The sequence below is a fragment of the Nothobranchius furzeri genome, chromosome 1 (genome assembly GCF_043380555.1).
Source record: "Nothobranchius furzeri strain GRZ-AD chromosome 1, NfurGRZ-RIMD1, whole genome shotgun sequence".
Lineage (NCBI taxonomy): Eukaryota > Metazoa > Chordata > Actinopteri > Cyprinodontiformes > Nothobranchiidae > Nothobranchius > Nothobranchius furzeri.
The window spans coordinates 47377754-47401074 of NC_091741.1; the positions used below are offsets into that span (position 1 = coordinate 47377754).

The window sequence follows — 23321 nt, forward strand, 5'->3', positions numbered from 1 at the left end:
TCAATATGGGCCAACATTTCTACAGAATGCTTTCAGCACCGTGTTGAATCAATGCCACGTAGAATTAAGGCGGTTCTGACGGTGAAAGGGGGCCGAACACCGTATTAGTATGCTGCTCCTAATAATCCTTTAGGTGAGTGCATGTCACTACGTTCCCCACAGGTTAATTAGAGAGAATCTATTTCATGTGAATCTGCAGCACCTTTTTCAGATGTTTAGGAGCACAAAACCTGTTTTCCTGTGGTGAAACACCTGCAATAATACCCGATAGGTCACCAAAGGAAAAATAAACAAAACTAGCTGAAGTGCACCCCCCCCCCCCCCACACACACACACACACAGGTCAAACACGAGAGAATAATCAGCCAAACACACGTGTACACGTTGAATGTTTTATTAAAAAAGAAGTTATAACAGTTTATTTTATACACAACTATTTATGAGATTATAAGCCTATTAACAGAGAGCATTTGTCTTTTTGACAAGCATGCCCACTTCACGATGAAAAACAAAATGAAATAAAATTCTGAAGGGCAAGTAAGAGAATAAAATGAAATAAGATCAATATTGGACTTTTTTCCAACAAAGTTTTTGACTTTTTAAAACCCTCAAGTATCACACAATAGGAAAAACTGCCAAGATTCATGCCGAGTGTGCTTGCTTAATGTGCCGAGGATGGCTGTGATAAGTGACCGTTTCACACAAGAACCAGACTGAATGGGAGGCGTGAGGTCCGACTCCACACCTGAAGCATGCAACTGATTAATGAGACGCAGTTAACACATAAATGTCATGATTTTTTCTTATTTGATCTTTAGAGGTGATGATTAGTAATCATCTCCTCTGTGTATTTATCACAGACCAGACTTTCGTCTCAACATCCCAAAAATGTTGTGTGATCTGAGTTTGTTGTTTATTGAACCAAATCTGCATCCAAGCTCTAAAACTCAGCTTTTAAAATGTCGTCTTTGATCTCAACATAGAACCGACATGGTGAAAACCAAAAAGAGCAGAAAATTAACATCTTTTCATTAGAATTCAAGTATTAACAATGCATAATTATGTTATTGGTTGTTTTCTTCTATTGTTGAGCAAATAATCTAATAGTAAACAGGAATGGGTCCTAAAGTAATAAAAAAGCACCACTAAGAGCAACGTCAGGCCATTGTGGGGTTTATCATTAATTTATTTCTCACCAGATGCAAAAATGTTGAAAACAAACCAAAAAGTATGAATTTGCACCAAAATAAAAACCTTTTACAAATAAATTTGGGTAAATCTGAGATTTTCACATCCCATTCCAACTCGGATAAACCACATTTTCAGCACTTTAGTACAATAGTAAACACATTGTAATTAAAACAAGGTGTCTGAGCAAAATGTTCTCCTGAGTGGGAATTTAGTGAGCTACGGGCTACAAAAGAGGTGCTTTAAAACTAAAATGGAAAACAAAACTTTTTGTTTTTTCTGTATCACTTAGGCAGCTCAGAGGAAAAAAGGTGGAATCCTTTATTTGTCTGTCCTAGAATACCTTAAAAAGGAGCGTTTACTCTTCTCTTTAAGACGTATGATCTTTTAAAACACCAGTTATCAGATGATTTGGAACAAAAGGGCAGTCTGCATTCAAAAGTGTCGACGACTAAAGGAAATCTATCTGATGATGGAAAGGACTGAGCCACAACCTCTGGTATCTGTACAAGATCGATCTTCACTACAACCCAAACATCCTCCTATTTTTGAAATCACTTGCACGCAAACTGCACAACTCTTGGAAGAGAACAAGTGGGCGTGTCTACGGCGCATCACACAAAAGGCTAAAATCAGATGAGCTCTGAATCCTTCAGCAAGGCTGATCTAGAGAACTAACTGCAATATCGGCCATAAATGGAGCCCAGAATGAACTATCAAGAAACACTGCAGCTCGACAAAATGCTGCATGGCTTCCAGCCTTTTGGGTAAAACTGCTCATCACTATGCAAAAACAAGCAAAATATGCTTTGAATCTGAGCCACAAAAGTCTAACGATCCTCCATGAGCTCGAAAGAAAACTTCCAGTCAGCCCTGGGCAGTTTGTTTTAAACTGATGTCAAATAACAGTCAAATTGCACAGAAAGAATCAGTTAAATTAAGATGTGATCTAAAACAATGCGCTGTTTGTAAACCTCCATGGCTTCTTGTTTTGAGAATTCCTCACTGACCCTTTTCTGATGAGGCACAGAAGAGCAAGATGAGATCAGAGGTGATCAGGTGCATCTTCCATTTGGGTTCACAATCTGCCACTAAGTGAGTCTTACTGAACTCCGTCGTGTTGATACATTTCAAGGGTTTCTAGGTAGTTTCATTGCAATTTCTGCCCCAAAGAGAGTTAAAAAGGTCAGTATTGTGGCCTGAACACTGAAATTCGCATGAGGCTACAGGTGTCTTGTCACCGAACGTTACACACACACGCACACACACAAAATGCCTCGACCCCCCCATCAGGGAAAATTTAAAGAATACAATAAAAGTTTGGGACAAAAATAAATCTTCAGTTTTCTTTCCACTTTGATGATAAAGAAGAAATGAACTCCTCACTATTTTTTTCCTAATTCTCAACCTGGTGATCTAAACCGGTTTTGGCAAAAGTAGACAGTGGAGGAAGTCACGTTGCATACCACAGGTCGGACCTATATACAGGGCATGCACTGGAGCTAATTCCTAGCAGCAGTGGAATGTGAGGAGGACCGATACGGAGCTAACCTGCATGTAGAGACAAAAATCACTCCTCTTTCACTTCCTTCCACGACCTGATAACCATGAAAGCACCCTGGCTGCTTTGCATGGAGTTTAAAATGAATGCTATTTATTTTTTAATAAGGTGAACCAGCAAAATGTAGGTTTCCTCTGAATTAATCAAGACTTTTTCAAAACATAAAATCTTTTAACAGACTATAAAACTGATACAACGCGGCGACTAAAGAATACCTCCTGTTTACTAAAGTTTCCTCAATAGCATACGAACATGAACAGATGTTTTCACTGCCTGTGTGCACTAAATGTACTCCAAAATATCCCAGAGTAACCATCACATTATCGCCGATTCTGTCCCGAGATGTGTGTTCGTTTATTTTCCCAAAATCTGTTAGTTGTTTTCACTCTTGGCAGGATGATCCAGTGGCTCAGCAAAGAGTAAGAAAAGTAACGTAACATCCAAAGTAGCACCTAAACCAGATAAGTCCTAATTATTCCTGACATGTCTCTGAAAATATAGTAATAAAGATATGTATAGTTGGTATTCTGGGTGGATTTATGAGTGTGCATTTGTTTTAGCTGTGCTACATCGTCTGGTACGCGATGATGCGCCTTAAAATAGAACTTAAGAAAATTACTTTGTCTTATTTTCCAACAGCAACACAAGAGACGAGCAAAAAACGGGACAAAACTCTGGTTTCTCCTATGTAATTCACAAGAATCCACAATGCAAACGTGGAAACAGCCAGCCAGAACCAGGAGCCTCTAAGCAGTGACACAAGCACAGCAGAGAGGGAGCATTCTGAAAGATTTTAAAACAGGCAAGCAAAGCTCACCAGGTTTGAGTTTGAAGAATACGTGGGTTTGCAACTATCCAAATTCAAACACCGGAGTGCTGTAAATCATAGAAGGAAATCTGGAAATTAAACATTTTGGGAAATGAACAACATCAAACAGATGCAGAGATGACAGCGAGAGGATATGGATGCAATCGCTATGACAACTGTGTGAGAGATTAACAACTAGAGAGGAAAGGGTGTCTGCCAAACACACCAAAGGCTATATATATCCATAAAAATCCTTGTTTTAGTAGTAATAATAAAAATAAAAAAAAATCAACTTGTTTAAATATGAATATTATAAGTCTGCTTTCTTTTCATAGTTAGGAAATCAAATATAGTCTCTGTGAGGGGTTAAAGGAGGGGGTTGGTGGGACGGGGGAGCCCTCCTATTACTACAACTCCATGTCTTGGGCTTCATCTTCTGAGAAATCAGACATGGAGCTTTCGGATGAAGAGTCTCCGGCACCCTCTTCCTGCTCCTTCAGAGCCTCCTCTGTTGCATATTTCTGGATGTACTCTGGGGAAGAGAATATAGAATCAAAAACAACACAAAAAACAAGTGTGTCTTAGTATCCAACATGTCGCTATCAAAGTCAAACCTTTGATTTTCTGCTTGTACTCCTCTGGCCGGTGAAGGTACATGGCAGCTGCATCTCCATTCAAAGGATCGATGGGGTTTGGGTAAGCCAGCAGCTGGGGTAGAAACGACTCAAAGATGTTGGTCAGATCTGAGAATACATAAAATAAATAAATAAAACCAGCTGGTCAAAGATAATTCACCAAAAGACAGAGTATAAGTGCATGTACCTGTTACAAGATCACAGATTTAAAACTGATGAAAACGTTTAGAAAACTTGCAGTACCCCTTTCCTCCCCCGGGTGTCACTGTTGGGTCCATTCAAACCAGGAAAATAAACATTCTCTTTTCTTTGTTGTACATCAATGTGATGTACTAAAGATAAAGGTGGTTGTTTTTGTTCCCTTTCTTTTAGGGGAAAAATCACTGCAAAATTCCTGGTTGGTAGGCAATAATAATAGTAATAATAATAATAATAATAATAAAAAGGTAAAAACTACGCTATTTAAAAATTAAAACAACGGATGGATTACACAGAACGAACCAACAGAAGAAGATGGGCCTTTTCTTTGGGATGTTTGTCCAATCCGATTTCATTTAAAAACACTGAACGTCTGAAACCTTAAACCAGGGGTTGTCAGTTCTGGTTCTGGAAGGCTGGTATCCAGCAACAGCTACCTTCTTCAGCAGCTCATCAGGATCTGAATACTGGGTAGCTGTTAATCACCTGGGGTCTCACTTTTCAAACATTGTGTAGAATCCTTACTAAAACCGTCCTTAAGCTCAGCAAAAAAAAGTACTTACGCCAAGCAGGTTTGTGATCTATCAAACATGGAGTACGCACAGCTGCACGCAATCTCCGCTTCATAAATCGGAGACTAATGAGAATGTTTCTCAGCTGCATTTTAGTCACATCCCGCCCTCACCACGCCCACTTATTGCCATAAATAGTCAATGCAAAGTGCCTTGTGGATCTCATGCATATACATAAGGCGGCTGTTGCAGCTCTCCACCAATGACAATGGCGACCGTAGATCAAGGCAGATCAAGGAAGCGCAATTTCACAGAAGCAGAAATTGAGGTACCTGTGGGTGAGGTGGAGAAATGAAAGGAAGTGCTTTTGCAAAACAAATAAGAGAAAATCCACGGAGTGGCACAGTGATGCTGAAGCCGTCAATGTTGTGAATTCTTCAGAGAGATCTGTGGCGGATATGAAAAAAATGGTCCAATCGGGATTTGATCCCCAGACTCCCGGGTGAAAGTCACGCGTGCTAACCAGTCATCCAAACAGAGATCTCCCCTGTACAAGTAGCCAGGGCGCATCATCAATCGGGTCACAGTGACAGGACACACACAGAGTCACAGACGCATGACATTCTGTCTCAATCTGTCCCCCTGCTGTTATTCTGCATTCCGTATTCTGCGCTTCAGGCTGTGTGTGCGCACGTGTGTGTGTGTGCATGTGGGGGGTCTTGTTCTGTGAAACGAAGCAGTACGAGTGATAATGCTGCAGGATTTCATAATTTTATCTTCTCAGCAGCAGCACTGCAGGTGCTCTCCATGTCCAACATGTGCGTAAGCCAGGTCCTTAGTCACCTTAAAAGTTGCGCACATTTTTCCGCTGAGTTTTCTTTCATTAATCTCAAAGTTTGCGTGGAAAGTTGCTTGCTTACGCAGTTTTCCGACCCCGTTTTGTGCGCAAGCAAGCTTGATAAATGAGGCCCCTGCTGATTAATACCAGGTGTGTTGAAGCAGGGACACACCTAAAGCTGGATACCAGCCCTCCAGGACCAGCACTGAGAACCTCTGACTCAAACCCATTGAGTTTATTTCCTGCTGCACAAGAACACCAGCAGTTATTTTAACCATGGGTGGAATGGAAATTAGGAAATAAATTAATGGATTTATTAAACAAGACAAATTGGAGAGTAGCAAAAAATGGCATGCTTGTAAGGAAAACATTGCTGCTGCCACTGAGAACATGTGAGCTCTTACAGCTGACGGACAGTAAATCATTCTCATCTGACGTGAATGTTTCCTGACCTTGCTGGGTGAGAGTATTACCTTGTTAGAGTTTACTCTCCCCTCGGAAAGTAGATTAGGACCAACAGCGCACCACCATCTGATGTGCTCAGAACTACAACCTTAGTACGACTCCACTTGATTTGATCATCTGTCTTTGGTGCTGATGGCCTTTTCACACCAACAGGCCTGAATGGGAGGACTTGATCTGAAAACAATGCCACTCACCATAAAGAGCTGTCCATGTCTGGTTGATGACATCTAAGCACACAGTCCCTGACCTGGAAAACCCGAGAAGAAAAAGGAGTTAGCAAAGCGGAGGAATCTGGTTCATCAAGCATAGCGTTCTAGACTCAGTGTTTCATCATCTCCGCAAAGGTTGTGAGTCAGAGAAACAAAAGGTTATCCTTGCTGTTTGAACAAATTGTGCACAGCCAGTTACAGAGCTTTGTAATTTTAGTAATGTTTTTAGGACCTCTGTAATGAAACAAATCCATCAAAAAGTGTTTAAAAGCCCCAAATACACAGCTATTATTTTTTATAAATGTCTTTGCTTTATGATCCTAGGAGCTAGGTTGTCTCAGGCTGGATGCCTGTGGTAGGGTCACACCCATGGCAAACAGGACCCCTTATGATGATTATGACAAATGGAAACCTTGTTCCCTCGCCCGAACGTGGGTCACAGGGGCCCATCTCTGGAGCCAGGTCTGGATGTGGGGCATGTTGGAGCGTGCCTGGCCGGGCACAGCCCGAAGGGTAAACGTTAGTCCACCTTCACATGGGCCAAAGGGGTCGGGTGCTATGTGAGATGGTGGCAGCCGAAGACGTGGACCGTGGCTGTCTGATCCTTGGCTACAGAAGCGGTCTCTCGGTACGTGGAGCATCACCTCTCTGGTGGGGAAAAAGCCTGAGTTGGTGTGTGAGGTTGAGAGCATGGCCCTGGAACCAGTTTCCAGAGTTACCACTCTGGATTTGCCCTCACTGAGAGGCACTGAGCAGGGGTGGGCATACTAGTTGCCCCCCATCTTGGTGCCTGTACATTGGGGTTTACCCCAGTGAATAAGGGCAGCCCCCCTCCACGTGTGTGTGTGTGTGTGTTTGCGTGCGTGCGTGCGTGTGTAAGGAGTCTTGACTGTGGTTTGTGCTGCAGTTCAGACTACCCACCCTTTAGCAGTCCTTGGAGGAGGTGCTGGAGAGTGCTCCTTTCGGTGACTCCCTCTTTCTGCTGGGGGGCTTTAACACTCACATGGCCAATGACAGTGAGACTTTGAGGGGTGTGGTTGGGAGGAACGGACCCCCTGGCTCAAATCAGAGCAGTGTTTTGTTATTGGACTTCTGTGCTTGTCACATATTGTCCATGTGTCTTGGGACTTTGGGTCGGGCTCTCCGATCTGGTACTGTCACTGAGGTAGCTCCTTGGGTGGCAAGGCCGTGGGCGTGGATGAGATTCGCCCAGAGTTCCTTAAGTCTCTGGGTGTTGTAGGGCTGTGTTGGCTGATGCGGCTCTGCAGCATCGCGTGGACATCAGACAGTTCCACTGGACTGGCAGACTGGGGTGGTGGTGCCCCATTCAAAAAGGGAGTTCACAGGGTGTGTTTCAACTACAAGAGGATCACACTCCTGAGCCTCCCTGGTAAAGTCTAGTCAGGGGTTCTGGAGCGGAGGGTCCATCAGACAGTCGAACCTCTGATTTAGGAGAAGCAATGTGGTTTTTGTTTTGGCCTAAGTGGAAGAGTTCAGGTATCTCGGGGTCCTACTCATTTGCTATATTTCAAATTTGGAACACAAGAGAATTTTCAAACTCTTGACAAGTAACAGTGCATCTGCAGCCATTTTTACAAAAACAATGACGTCAATTTGCCACGCCATGGCGGCATCAGGGAGCCTTAGGTCATTTATAAGAGATCGGACAGTGGCGGTAATATGGCGCATTTGTGTCCTTTTTATAAAAAATTAAGCGATGGCACCATAAAGAGGTTATGGAGGCTGTCTCTGCGTTGCCGTGGACTGCCGTTTATCTTGGACCTAACTTGCTTTTTATTGCGACAGAAGCCGCGATCGTTATGTTTTTTTTAACAAGCCGCTCCTAAAGGTGTCTGTCTCCATCAGTCCCTGTGGAGTCTCTGGTGATCTGAGCTCCAGCTCTAATGAAGAAAAGCTCTAGGAGCGCTGCTGTGCTCCAGTTTACCGTCTCAGCTGACTTTGTTCAAAGATCAAAACTTACTGCTTGTGTTTATTTTATTTTCAATATATTTGCCGGCCGGAGCTCGGCATTAACTCCCCACATCATGACGCCTCCTTCTGTTGCGCCATGGCGCAATAGCCGTTTATAAGACAAATCTTTACCGTAATATTCTTACTAAGCGAGACGGAACAAAAGCCACAAAGATCGAGCCGACATGAAGCATTTATAACAGATTGCAGTAATATAACGCAGATTTGTCGGCATGGTGTGTGTCTTTTAAAAAGGGCTTATTTCACCAGTCACCTGGACACATGTGGAGGTCATCATAACCAAAACCAACCCTCTTCATGCCAAACAGTCAACACAAAACACCTCGTTAATGTTTCATACAAATAAGCTTTTTACAGTGAAACATGGCCACAGCTGAAAGTGAAAACAGCAAAAGCACCTAAACTGACACCAAACCAGAGAGTATACGAGCCAGGAAATTTTTACTTATCCTGGACAATCGTTGAATAAAGTAAGCAGGGTATCTGCAGATTTAAGGGAGCCAAATTTAAGACTTTTTAAGACCTTTTTTAAGGCCACTTTGACCAAATTTAAGCTATTTTAAAAATTAAATTTAAGCTATAATTTCCAGCTATTGCCTGGAACCGGTGCTAACCACGTCGCGAACGTGGGATTAGCCATCCAGTTACCATTAAACTTGCCCTTTCCCATGGCGCAAGCTCCCACTAGCTTAACCAGCTAATGTGCTCATCTAAAAAAAATAGCCCCCTTTCACAACCAACTGACTGCGTACGGTTCCGCTTACGTCAACATCGTACACAAAAAATGCTGAACACTAACTAGAAATTCACGGAATTTTTATAGAAATAAAAGAATCTTGTTTATTGGGTCTTTGGTCATTTAAGACCTTTGGAAACTGGATTTAAGGATTATTTGTCATTTTTAAGGACTTTTAAGGCCTTAAATTAGGAAAAGCTAATTTAAGACTTTTTAAGGACCCGCGGATACCCTGAGTAAGTTGGTCATTCAAGTATTAATACCTTGGAATAAATTCTGATTAAAACTGATAATAAAATCTATAAGGAATCGTTAAATTTACTTGCTTACATTATTTTTAAGCATTTTTCTTGAATGTGAACAATAAACTTCACATTCTTATACTACACACCAACATTGTTTATAATACTTTGAGGAAAAAAAACTGTTTAGAATAATATTTAGTATGCGGTCTAGAAGTAACCTGGTATGAAACAAAATCTCTACCCATGGATGTGGTTAAAAAGCCAGTGGCTAAAACAGACTTACGCTTCGTCAATGTTGGGATGAAAAATCTTGTTCATGAATCCTAAAATAAAAAGCACAGAAGAATGAGTGTACATGAAAAGTAAATCCGGTCTAAAGGCCAGAACGTGCGACGACAGAGCTACCTATCGACGGCGATTTGAACGGGTATTTATCAGGAAGATCTACTCTCACTTTCCACACACCCCCTTCATACGGTGCTGCAGACAAAAAGAGGACACAAAAGTCACAAAGGAACACAGAAGCTTTTATTTGACTTAATATCATCCTCCTGATCCTCGTGCACTCTGATGGAATTAGGAGTTGTACCCAATTACCATCGCTAAAGCTGAGCCGTGCACCTCCAATCTCTCATTTCATGCATTAATGCCTCTCGGCCCTGGAGAATTATTTACCTTCAAATCTCCTCAAATAATTTACGGACATCAAAGGGGAAGGAGAGTGAAGTTCAGTGAGTGTGCTGCTCTCCCAGAATAGCTGTAACAAGACCCTGATGTACCGAAAGTGAGCAGCAGCACACAGATGACAGTGGAGCGTGTACTACGTCAACACGCGTGTGCGCGCACAACAGAATCACTTGTTTGATGGTTTTGAAGAGTCATGAATGCGATTAAACACCTTCTTCCTCTTTTACTGCAGTGGAAGCAGATCATGGGGGTGGTTTGACTAACAGCACACAAAAGAAGTATTTCCTGCTGATGATGCTGCGACTCTTCTTCGTTTTATGCTTTATAACCTCAGGCCTGCTTTCAATCCATTCTACATTCCTACCCAGATGTGGAGAAGTGCTATAAATTTCAGCACGACACAAGAATGGATACCACTTTATGGAAATTCAGCTAACCCCCCAGTTACCAAGAGTAAAATGAATCTAATTTATACATTTGCATGATCAAAGGAATGAAACCAGAGAGAAGTACTTACTTCCTTGTGGTCCATAAAACTTCACTACAAATTCATTAAGTCCACTGAGGATGGTGACTTCATGTTTGCTCTCAATGCTGGAAGGTGGTTAAGAAAAATGGCCTCAGAAAACACACACGCACACACACACACACACACAGTTGAAGTGTTTTATCAGAAAGCACAGATGCATATAGAGTCTGACACTTTTCTCCCCTTCAACCTTTTATATAAAGGTCCTTAGTAAAAGACTGCAGTCAGAATGATGCTACAGGGTTTTGAAATATTAAAAAGAAAACCCTGAAATAATTTGGTTTTAACACCTAACCGAATTCTGACAGTGCTGTTGGCCTCTAAAGGTGTTTAACACTGAAAAAACATTATTTATTTATTATTTCCAATTATAATCAGTCATTCTGAGTTTTTCTGTGCAGGCTGAACATAAAAAAAGTCTCTAATCCTACTTCCTGCGTTAGCGTCTAATAAAACATAGATGACGAAACGCTACGATGTGAAAAGCCAGACAGATCTATGTCACAGTCACTTAACATTCATGGGCTCACCCATCTTGACTCGCAACGGGAAATGCTGTAGAGTGTAGGAAACAGCAGAGAACGTCTCAGCTAATAGAAGCTAACCGTTAGCATTAACAACAACACCACACAGCAGAACTCCTTCAGGCTTGAGTTATTTATGGCGATATTGTTGCAAAGAGTCAGTGGTAGAGTCACATTGCTGTTAGCCAATCCAAGGAGAGATGTCCAAATATCAGGAAATAAGAGTCCAAATCCTGTCGTCTGAAGCTACTTTGTCCTCTGGCTGACTTCTACTTCCTGAAACAGGCACATCTAGTCACTGCAAATGTATTGATTCAATGAGTTAACCACATTTTTAATAGGGTTGCTGCCATAAAAACTGCCAAAATACCAGCATTTGTCATGCATTTAACAGGTTTGAACAGAAAACCTATAGTTGTACACAAATCATAACAAACTGGAACTAAGGTTACAGAAAAATAATTTGTACACCATTCTAGACATGTGAAAAACATATGCACACTCAACTTATCCTATATTCACAATACAGTTCAAGATGTTTGTTTATTAGAGCAAGAGGGACTAAAAACAAAGGAGAATACAGGAGGATGTAAACGTGCATGAGGAAATAAGGAACAACACGAGACTGAACAGAACACATCAACATAAGGTTCAAAAGGTTAGCGACCCAGCAGCAGCTTGCTTTCCAGTTCTGATTGAGACTGTATCCATTAAACAATCTAACAGACTGACACTAAAGGGTTAAATCAAACTGGAAGCTATTTTAGAATCTGGGTGAGTCTGCTAAGAACTGAATGAGTCTCTGACTTTGGCAGGGAAGTATATCATTGCCAGACAGGAGTGGAAGCTCTCTGCTCCGACTTGAGCCGTTCTGCAGCTCTTCAGCTCTTCAGAGATACGTGCAGAGAAGAATGAATCAACAGCTCTCAAAGACAAAACATCTACAACTCAAGGGAAGCCTCCTACCAAGTCACACTACATGCACGGTCTTTACACAGAATGTTAGCATGTTAAAAACATAAAACCAAAAGTGAAACCACAGGTTTGTGAGCAAATGAGCTTACAAAAGAGAAGGCAGCAGAGCTGGTAAAGGGGGATGGGATGGCCTCTGTGTTCTACTACTGAAGATAGCAGTGACATATTAGTGGGATAAGCCATTAATGGGGTTGAACCAGCACTAAAAATGCTGCAGGCTGTGTATGTATACACACACATCTCAACACTAATACTAATGATACGATTTTGACAAATACCAGGGCTATAAACTCCTGACATCTAAACCAGGTTTTATTGATGTTCCAGGTTAAAATTATTTGCCACACGTTCTAACCTCACCCTTTAATTAGCCAAATTAATCTGACCTCAAACATAACCTGTTTGTTGAGTGTCTACTTCTTCTTTTTAACATGGCACAATAGTCTGACTCAGACAGGGAGGCTTGAGGCATTCATTCACCAAGTGAGTAACAAGTCCCTGTCCAGAAAAGGAAAACTTCATTACACTACAAAAAAGGAATCTGACAAGTCTGTCAGAAAAAAAATGAGTCGTGGTGGAGCTCGTGACTTTTTATGAAACTGGGATGGACCGAGACTACACTCATTCAACTGTCCAAAATAAATAAATAAGTGGGTGTTGAAAAAAGAAAACTAACCGAGCAGGACATGGAGGTATACTCAATCCGTGGTCTTTAACTAAGATAAAACACTTCCAAAGATGGCTTCCAAACACTTAAGAATCAAGCTAAAAGAGAAAATAAGGTGGAAGAAAATAAACACAAAAAAAAATCTCTACATTCTTATTATAATATCCATCTATCCTCCTCCTTGGATTAGTATAATCATAATCTGTGGACAGCACCAGGTTAAAATCCTTTCACACGCACGCACGCACGCACGCACACACACATAATCTGATACAATCAATCCAAAGGAGCACACACATCTTCAGTGCAAGTAGGGTCTGATAATATAGCATAACAATGTAATCACACTCTAGGAGGCTCTAACACAGAAATAAAAACCAACTGTCTTGTTTAAAACTAAACAAACAAAAACATCAAGCTGGTCCTGAAATAATTTTAATGTTCTGGATTCTCAAGTGCAAAAATACTCAGTAAATAGCATTTGCAGTTGTGGTGTAGACATGACTTGTTTTCTTTCTGGTCCGCTCAGGCCACTGTCCCCGTGTGATCCCAGGATCAAAATATCACATCCCGTCCCAACGCTTTCCAAGTATGGAAAACAAACATGATGGAGAATCACGAGCAGCTCCCTGTCAAACAATGTGGTGTCACACACGCAAACGTTTCCATCTCGGAGACGGGTGTTTGTTGATCTGGTAGGAGGGTAGCACTCACAGCACTTTCCTATTCAGCATTAAGACGGTTTAGCCTCGCTCCTTTTATTAGGAATTCCCTCACATTACGATGGAATAATTTTAACAAAAACAAAAATTATATTTCATGTTTGATCAAACGCTTCTAAATAAGCCACAACAAAAAAGTGAGGTGGAATGTACTTAATATTTCCATTAAAGTGTTTTTAGAAAAGAAAAAAGGCTCTAGAAAAGTCCCTCACAGAAAAAACTTGTTTGTTATGAAGAGATGAGAAAATCTGAAGCACAGCTCTGTTCCACTCCACCCCATAGAAAACTGTAGAAGAATGTAAAATGAAAAGCTTTGCAGATGAAAGGCAGGAAGCACAGCAGCTAACCTGGGGGGGGGGGGGGGGGGTATAAGGCTTCCTCCACAGAGACATATAAAGTAGTAAAGTAAAACTAATTCTAAAACTAATAACTAATGCTTGCTGGTTAGATTATATCAGAAAACAACACTTCAGTCAACTGTTCTTCGCTGCAGTGGCTTTTAGGGCTAAAGGGGCCTTAGAACAACATTTTTTCTTCACAATTGGAAACTGTTCTTTGAGCTTCTAAATATAACATTTAAAATGTTGTTGGGGCTTAAAAATGGCCCAGGAGCCCTGATAAATGGCCCAACACAACCCCACAATAAGGCCCTATGGACAGACTGGTTTCCCTGCCCACTCGGCCAGTACATGAATATTGAATGAGCTGCGTGCCGATTGGCTGGTTTAGCCTGACGCTGCCTAAAGCTAGAACTCTGTATACAGCTGTGCACAATATCCGGATAACTCAACAGGCAAGCTAAGGATCTATCTGCACCAGCATACCTAGCATTCCTTCAAAGTCTGGACATTCCCAGTAGATACTGGAACGTTACATTTGGGCTCTGACACTCTTCATTGTTTTCCTCTCGTACAACAACGGCAATAAGAGCCGTTTGAGCTAGCGTTAGCAGTAGCTCAGGCTAGTGTTGTTCTGCAGTTAGCATTACTGCCAACAACATTTCTATACTGCTAGTGTTGAAATCTAAGTGGGCTAGATTTCTGATCATGTGTTTTACCAACTTGGCTCATTTCTCCTTAGCCATTAAAAAGCAATCACTAACTCGACAAAGACGTTTGGTCTGGTATATTAGACATCACAAGATTCTTATGTCCAAGGTTTTAAACTCTATGACAGCCAAAAGGCAATTATTTCTACATATTTAATTATGAGTTAAGAAGGTTTACAGTTAGAAATCTCTTCTAGAGCACCCCACACACAGATCCTGTTTCATCTAAAGTCTAATCCCGTATTTAAATGTGGCTGTTTCAACTTTGTGCATAACCGCGCTGCACAGAGCAAAGTAGATTACTGCGTGACCTCCACTGCACACTGCTGCATGAAAACAGAGGCAGCAGGAGCAGCACAGTGCCCGTCCTGCCACAGCAAGCAAAGAGCGAGCCGGAGCAGTGAGGGTGAGATTAAATCAGCTCAACACCAAACACTTCCTCACTGACCCACTCCTCTGTTTTCAGCCTCTCATACTGAATCTGACACATTTTCCAAGCAGGCAACCTTTCCATCTCTGATGGTGAGAGGAATACCACTCAGTGTAAACATTGCTGTTCTTTACTCGTAAATCCCAGAAAGCAGTCAGGTCCTCACTGATTCTCCAGTACATCACAGGAAAACGTACAGCTGAATCGAAAAGGCTTTTAACATCTCGAGTGTGACTTTGGTGAACAAAACAGGCTCTGAACTGTCTGCTCTCAGAGCATCCAGCTCATTCTGACACATTCGGAGTCTGAATACTGATGGTGGACCAGCATGTGTGGGCCGAGCAGAAGAAAACCTCACAGCAGGTTTTACATATCAATGGACATATGGCCCCAAAGGCCTGACTCGCTGAAATCCGCATGGAAATGTGTGGTGGCTGAAGTGCTGCACTCGCTTAAAGGTGGATGAGAACTCTAAATAACTTTGCTTTCTTTCTGCTTTGAGAATCAAAGAGTCAATGCCTGAAAGTACTACAGATTTATGACAGTTACTTTGAGAAAACTTATTAAACTCATGAGATATTTCTACACAAATGGCTATTTAAAACCATACCGAGTCAAAAATCTGCAAAACTAAACAAATCATTAGTCAGTTCAACACGTCAGGGAACATTCTCTCTCACTCAAATCCAAAATTCAAGCAAAAACAGGCTTAAATGTCGAACCTAAATTTCCTTTGCTATGCAGATTTGGTAGATGAAAGACGCAGCATACAGTCAGCCACCTCCCAGAGCGAGAGCTGAAGCCGCACAGAAATGAACGGCCACGTTCTTTGTCTTCGCTGGTGAGAGATGAGAGCCCACCCACTGCAATCAAACTTGAATCCTTCAGCTGCTCCTCCTCACAGCCCTTCAGTAAATCAACAGTCTATTTACAGCCATGGCACAGGGGTGTTTATGCACATGCACTTCCAGCTGCGTGCACATACACTCACAAACGATACACGATCATTAATGAACACAGAACTGAGCCGGGGCAGGAGACACAACGGCAGGAATCTGAGGCGGCGGAATAATGAGCAAAAGCTTACAGACGGGGTTTGCTGTCTGCTTTACGAGAAACAAAAAAAACATGTCCAAAGAAAAGTCCAACCTGGAGTTTAGTGCTAATTTTATCATCCTGCTGCAGACAAGGCATGTATGGTGGGCAATTTGTAGATAAGTGTCACTTATAGGGTGCAGTGCAAGTTTTAGATAAAGCCTGCTTGCCATTCCTTTTTTTTTTTTTCATTTATACTTAAAACATTTAAATGATTTAAGCTCAAAATAAACAGCTGAACCTGATGGCTACTTTTTTATTTTGGCAGCCATTCAGATGAGTGGAAAAGGCAGGCTAAGCTTCCAGTGCCATAAAATAATACAAAACAATGAGAGGAACTTTAGTCCATCTGTTTTCTACTGGAACTCAGCCATGCATGCAGGAAGCTTTAATGTTAGCACCGTGTGATTAACATAGACTAGAGGGTCCCAAATCCCCTTGGACCTCTTGGACCTGGACCCCCAAAAAACAAGACTGTCAACCAAAAACGTGCCTCTTCTGATTAGGACACTGTCAATAATGAAATGTTCCAAAAATTAGGAAACAGGGAGGTTTGGTGGGATCATCAAATGCAGACAAAAACACAATAATAAAAGTCTAATTTAGGATGGTTGGCCTTTCATTTGCTGATCAAAGGGAGGAGGATTGACTTGACTATCAGCAAAGTCACAACCTTTAAATCTTGAAAAACACTTTTTGTGGCTGAATGCAACAGCCAGCGTTCAGACTGTAAGTTTTCCATTTTCTTTGGACTAGATGTTTACAAAACAGCTTCTTCATCTGGATTAAAGGATTAGATTAATTGTTTAATCAATACATTTGAGGTGGTCTCTAGTAGGAATGAATGCCTTGTAAGTTGTTCTTGAGGGGAGAAAATATACTGGTGCTCACATCACATCTGAGTCTTACTTCCTGGTATTTGGACAACTTACCCCTGACTGGAGAACAGCAGCGCGACTACCATTGACTTGCAATGTCACACAAGCCTGGAGGAGCTTCTGCCATGTGGTGGAGTCACTAATGCCAACGGTTAGCTTATACTAGCGGGGATGTCTGCTGCTGATACCAGGACATTAAACCAACAACAGCTTTCCCCATCGTGAGTCAAGATGGGTGAGTTCATGAATGCTAATTCACAGTGTGACGTAGATCTGTGAGGATTTTCAAATCCTTGATTTTCACCGTCTATTTTCTATCAGAAGCTAATCGAGGAGATAGGTGTATGAAACCATTTTCATGTTAAGCCTCCATGAAAAACTCAAGAGTGACAGATTATAATCAGAAATTATCATTGAAAACTTTTTTTCAGTGTTCCACACCTTTAAAGTTAAAGTCCCATTAGTCATCATCACACACTGGTGAAATTCATCTCCGCATTTGACCCATCCCCATGGGAAGCGGTGAGCTGCAGCTGTGGCTGCACTCAGGATTTTGCTGGTTTAGCCAGCCCCCCCCCCAATCCAACCCCTTAAAACTAAGTGTCAAGCAAGGAGGCAATGGGTCCCATTGTTAAAGTCTTTGGTATGACTGGACCGGGATTTGAACCTCGATCTCCCAGCCCCTGGGTGGACACTACCACTAGGCCACTGAGACACAATCCATGGTAACAACCAAATTCAAATTTAAATTCAAAGATTCTGTCTTAATCCCAGAGGGAAATTAGAGTTTCAGTACACACAATTCTGAGATCAGACATATATACATAGACACATGACAAGAATTGGTGACTGTGGTCATTCGCAACCCGAGTCGCACTACCTTAATAGAAATCAGAGGGTTTATATGAGGATTGAGTCAGGTGGAGGAAAAAAAAAGGCACTTCAGAGTTACCCTCCACAGGGAGGGCAGCTTTGCTATGCAAAAAAACACCTCAGACAGAAATGCAACAGACTTCAGACATTACACAACATAAGTGTCCACTAGGTGGGGAGGCAGGGTTGTGGACTCTCCTCACATCAGTGCATGCAGCCGCGATAAGCAGCACTCGTCACCTCCGTTTGGACAGGGGAGGGAGGTATTTGGGTTAAGAGAGCACAGCGACTCCTGAAAACGATTCAACTGCCTTCACCGGTCGCAGTCCCGCCCAAGCCGGGATAGGGAGACAGAGTTGCCATGGCGACAGCAGCATTCCACATTTCTTCTGAGGGGGAGTATTCACTTCAGCCTCAGCCTCAAGGGCACCAGATTCAGATAAGAACCAAATAACCAAATAATAAACAAGCTTTAGGTTCAGCAATTTACTCAATTCCCAAAACAAGCAGGAGAAAAATGATCTTCCATCCCCAAACTTGATGGAAATTCCAACCAAAACATTCCTATTATAGCTACAATTCATTCCATAATGGCTTGTCACTGCTCAATGATGCTCCATCTTCTTCTCATTTCTATCTGTCCTTTTGTAAGTAACAAAGGCCACTGTTAGCTTACACAGCCTTCATCAACTGGCCAGAAATTTCCCCCATTTGAGTCAACAGGCCTCTGTCCAGCTTTAATCAATGTCTCAGTGAAGAGAGGGCAAAAAAAAAAAACTGCTGGTGGTTCCCTTCAGCAAACCGCATCCAGTTTGTTCAGTCCTGTAATAATGGTGCTGCGGGCAGACTAGCAGCCTGTGACTGGTTGACATGCTCTGACACAGCAGCGGGAGGTGGAGGTCACAGGGGCTCCTGTAAATGTGAAACACAAAAGAATCCACTGCTGATGCTGTCCGGATGTCATGCTAGAAAGAGCACAATGGGTCTGAGTGGGGAGCAGATAAAGCACTGGACGGGGGAGGGGGGGGGGATTAAAATCTGAACAACTGAATAATGAATTCTGATAAGTTTTGCTTCAAGAGACACTTACAGAGAACGGAGAAATTAAACTGCTGCAAGTATAAATGAAAAGTGAAGTAAGAAGCACACATGAAACTTTTGATTGTCTGTATCGGTCAATATTAGGTAAAAGATGAGCATTAAGATAACTGATGCTTAAGCATGCAGCACCCCTCCCCTACAGCCTTGAATGTCGATTCCAAGCAGCTAAACTCTATCCTTTACACAATCCTGTCATTGTCAAAGCGTCCAGCAAAAAAACTAAAAACCAGATAAAACTAATCAGCCAAGACGCAATTCCAGCAACATTTGATGCCCTGAGACGTCACAAATGAATAGACATTGAGCTCTGAGCCTTACGCGACACTCAGTTCTACTCATTTGAAATAACAACTCTCTTGTTCTTGGTGTTAAAATCTATTAAATGTATTCATTATGAAAAGCTATAAAACAGGACACGAATGATGTTGACGTTTACTAAACCAACCCATGAAAAGCTTCATAAACGTATAAAACATTGTAAACCTGTAATTATAAGTCATACCAGCTAAAGTTCTAAATGTGGCATTTTTAGATTACAGAGTTTGTGAGCAAAGCTACTTTTTGCTAAGATACTGAAACCAGTTTCAATCAAATAACCTTTAAGTTTAACAAACTATAATAAAATAATGTACAGATTTCTCTAACTAAGATATATAAAATATGACAACAGGCTGTCTAGTAACAGCACCTGTGCTTAAATTCCAACAGATTAGTGCCTGAAAGTAGTTTTTGAAGATAGCTGATGAATACTCGGAGTAGTCGCCCCTGCTGGATGTAAAGCTGATTGAGATGTGAAACTCCTCACTCAAGAACACGATGTTCCAAAGAAGTAAAAGAACACAACAGAATACCAAAAACACCAAAGTTATAGGAGTAAAATGATTCTAATGGAGAGGCTGTACTGCTTAGGGCCTTCATGTTTGTGTAAGAGAAGAGAGAGAGAGAGTGTGAGCACAAAGAAACGCTGTACAGATCAGAACTGTACAAAGAGCCCAGACTAAAAGCTTATCCACACAAAGATTTAGCTAAAAGCAAACTGGAATATGAGGACAAAGCTCAAACCCACAGATTCTACATGTTGAGGTCACAAATTCACCCCCTCATGCTCGTCGTTCTAGATTTGCCGCTCTCCTGTGACCACGGCAAATTAATGCATGAAGCATTTCAGGAGCTGATCCGGTCTAAAAGCAGCGTGAGTTTCGGGGTTTGGTTACACTTGGGGAGGGCGCTAAGACAGGCACCACAGACGGGTTCTAGCAGCGAGTTCCAGAGACTGCCTCACGTCAGTCAAAAACAAAGAAGGAAAGCAACACTCGCACACATTGCTCTGACCATTAGCCTTAAATGCTCTGGTAAAACACAATGTTCCTTGTACAGAACTGAGCAGGTGGCACACAGCAAATCTGCTCTAGCCTGTCAGTCAAGTCGCGGAGTGAAAAAACGAGAGCAGGTTTAATACTACTGAGAAGCTTTATGTTCTCTGAAACAACCCAACTCTTGCTCTGTGTCACTGGTCCGTCACAGCTGCCATAGTGGAGTCAAGTGAGCATAAACTTGCTCAAACGAGCACAGTTTCAAGCAAGTAAGTGTAAAAATGCCTCAGGCAGTGAGTCAAAACAAGTTTGATGGTATGCATTTATAAACTCTGTATCATTTGCAATATACAGACAAGTAATATTCTAACCTGATATAATGAGATGAGTCAGAACGTGTCATCAAAGGGGGTTTCTGCCATGTACATTATAGATATGTTTGTGTCACCACACATGCTAAATACATCCTTATTTAATAAATAAAAATCAGTTCTTCCCCTATAGTTTCTGTTGAACCTGTTGGGGCAACATCTACTTGTTTTTGATTTCATTTGAACAGCCCCCCCCCCCCCCCCCTGACTACACTTTACAGCCATCCCATCAGCTGTTTTAAGTCCCTTCCTCTTGTGGTTTCTGGCTAGTAACAGGCTGTCCAATCACTCAGCTGGGTTTTCACTGTGCTGGAACAAAAACAAAACTACTTGTTCATACTGCTGTTAAAGAAAACGTCATACAGACTCAAACTGTGTTGTTGTGGCCCACTTTCTCCCCTCAACTCCTTGTGTTAGCCATGAGTGAAACAAATACATACATCAGCACCTCAAGAACGAACATGACTAAAAAAAAACAACAAAAAAACAGGGATGCATCAGATGCTGATCAACCCGTGATACCGTGAAAATGTAAGGCCAAATTCACAGCCAGAACCAATTAAATAGAAAAACACACACATTACTCAGTGCAGAACAGTGAGACACTGATCAGGTGGCCATTTTGATGTTGAAAATACCCAACAGACAACCCAGCGAGCTTAGCAGCGTTTCAAAGAAAAAGAAAATCAACTGAAAAATAGAATAACACGTTTATAAAAGCCCAGAGTGCTAGTGACAAAGCAACGGTTGTCTATAAACACCCAGAACATCGCATCATAAACGCTAACGTGTTTTGTAAGTAGAACAAAAGAAAGCTGTTTCTTCAGTTAGCCTGTTATGTAAACAAGCTCCTGTGTAAATAAACGTGAGGGTGCAGTTTGACTCAATTCCCCCCGCCATCAAATACAGCAACCAGGACAAAGAAATAAATTACGACAAGGCTGCTGATGCAGACTTATATGGTGGAGCTACAAGATAAAAAGGGACGCTAGAGTTTACTTGGACGTCACTGTTTTTAATGCAATAAACCAGCAGCAAACCAGACTAATGTTTGGTACGTTATGTGCTAGAAAATGCTAAAAGAAGCTGTGGCCGTTGTGATTGGCTAATACAGTTGTCCGATAAGCGACTGAAGGTTCGCAGGACAGAAATAGCTAACACTTGCTAGCAAAAGGTTGTTTACACAAAACACTGGAGATTCACAATGTAGGCTCCTGCTGTCGGAGGGGTCACAAAGACTAATATCAAGCAGCATTATAAAACAGGTTAAAAAAAACATGTTTACAAACGTTTCTGACGGCACACAGACTGATGTTTACGTTGAGAAAGGATACAGTTTCACCACATCGGTATCCATTCGCCTTTTACCCGGACTTGGAGACGACATTTTTGCTTATTTCCACCGCAGAACACCAGAAAGTAAGCTGAAACCCAGCCCTGGAACGCTAGACGGCCCAGCAAGCGGTACTATCCGAAGGCTAACATTTGTTTCGAAGATGTTGACGGCAGAACGTCCTAGCTGTTAAATGTGTCTCCGTCCTAATGAGTGGCTGAGCTATACGTTAGATCTCTCCTGTGCATCTCACCATGGTTCTGACAAGAAAGGATCCCTCCGCCAATTACGTCATTTGTGTGCGACACAGGATAAATTCACGGCCATGTTTGTAGTTTTTTTAATCATGAACGTTCAGGATTATTTGTTTAACAGGCTATTAATTTGAGGTTTTAAGAACTTAATCTGTTTGTGGACATATTTAAAGTTAGACACTCTCACTACTGTAGTACAAACTCTGACAAGCCTCTCAAACGTGAATGTTGGCTGGTTGAAGTTAGCATAATAGTTAATGGTAATAAACAGTTTAGTATAACAAACGAGAAAACACAAAATTGGTAAAAATGTAAGTACTTCGTTTTGAATGTATAATTTACCATTTTTTTTTATTATTCTTGAGCTGTCACAATGCAACATGTAGGAAAGGCACACATATAAGCCTTACACTCAGCCTATTGCAATGTTGAATTTCTTTTTCTTGGATCTGTAAGTGTACAAAGGTTTAAAAAGGAAAAGGAAAATTGGAATACGAATTCATTCAGTAATAGTGATGATTTGTTGAATATATAGTAACCACTTAAATCAGTGCTCACACGTTTAGTAAGCATGTGTTCCAACCTATGTTCTTATAGTCATGTTCAAAAGCCTAATTCAATATCCCAGAGACATTGTTAGTAGGTGGTACATAAAACAGTGTAAATTAAACCATATTGCTGTAAATGATAATGCTTTTAAGTGTCAGAGGAAGGACACACAAAGCTAAGCAAACACACTGAGGATGATTTTATTAAATCCTTGACAAAAAGACAGAATTGACAATTTTATCACCAAGGAAATCAGAAAAGGAAGTTGAGAATTGGTTTGATGTTTCTGGCACAAGGTTCTACTTTTCTGCAGTAGTTAGTTTAAAAAACCCTCACATTGCTCTTGCTTCTAAGTACAATGTTTAAAACATAAAAAAAATTTGCTCACAGTTCAGTATGTTTTTCTAATTTGAGGTTAATGTCTCTTCACTCTTACGTAAGCATAGCCTGTCCAGTGTTGAGGTAACTGGCCCTTTCCCTTGTCTCAAAAATGTCCATGTAAATGGGTTTGTTTGAGTTTGACTGTTTTTGTATGCATATCATAGTCTCTCCAGGCTACAGCAGCAGCACATTTCAAACGCCAAG

At 41.5% G+C, this 23321-nt stretch overlaps 1 protein-coding gene across 2 annotated transcripts; it reads right to left on the reverse strand.

Moving 5' to 3' along the window:
• Positions 1–3732: 3732 nt before the first annotated feature.
• ube2h (ubiquitin-conjugating enzyme E2H (UBC8 homolog, yeast)) lies at positions 3733–22185 on the reverse strand. 2 transcript variants are annotated; one of them, XM_015959159.3, is made up of 7 exons: positions 21935–22185; positions 10592–10668; positions 9793–9867; positions 9671–9710; positions 6400–6452; positions 4172–4300; positions 3733–4089 (listed from the first exon to the last, which is right to left on the reverse strand). In XM_015959159.3, the coding sequence occupies exons 1-7, from the start codon at positions 21985–21987 to the stop codon at positions 3965–3967; spliced, it is 552 nt and encodes a 183-aa protein (XP_015814645.1). In that variant the 5' UTR covers positions 21988–22185; the 3' UTR covers positions 3733–3964. The 2 variants fall into 2 exon arrangements, with proteins under 2 accessions (XP_015814645.1, XP_070405010.1); XM_070548909.1 differs by lacking the exon at positions 21935–22185 and adding an exon at positions 15692–15819.
• Positions 22186–23321: the final 1136 nt, after the last annotated feature.

Coding starts and splice junctions, on each gene's coding strand:
- ube2h (XM_015959159.3), bottom strand. CDS start 21,987: ATGTCGTCTCCAAGTCCGGGTAAAAGGCGAATGGATACCGATGTGGTG. Junction 9,868..10,591: donor GTTTTATGGACCACAAGGAA/GTAAGTACTTCT, acceptor TTTTGTCTGCAG/CACCGTATGAAGGGGGTGTG. Junction 6,453..9,670: donor CATCCCAACATTGACGAAGC/GTAAGTCTGTTT, acceptor CGGGTTTTCCAG/GTCAGGGACTGTGTGCTTAG.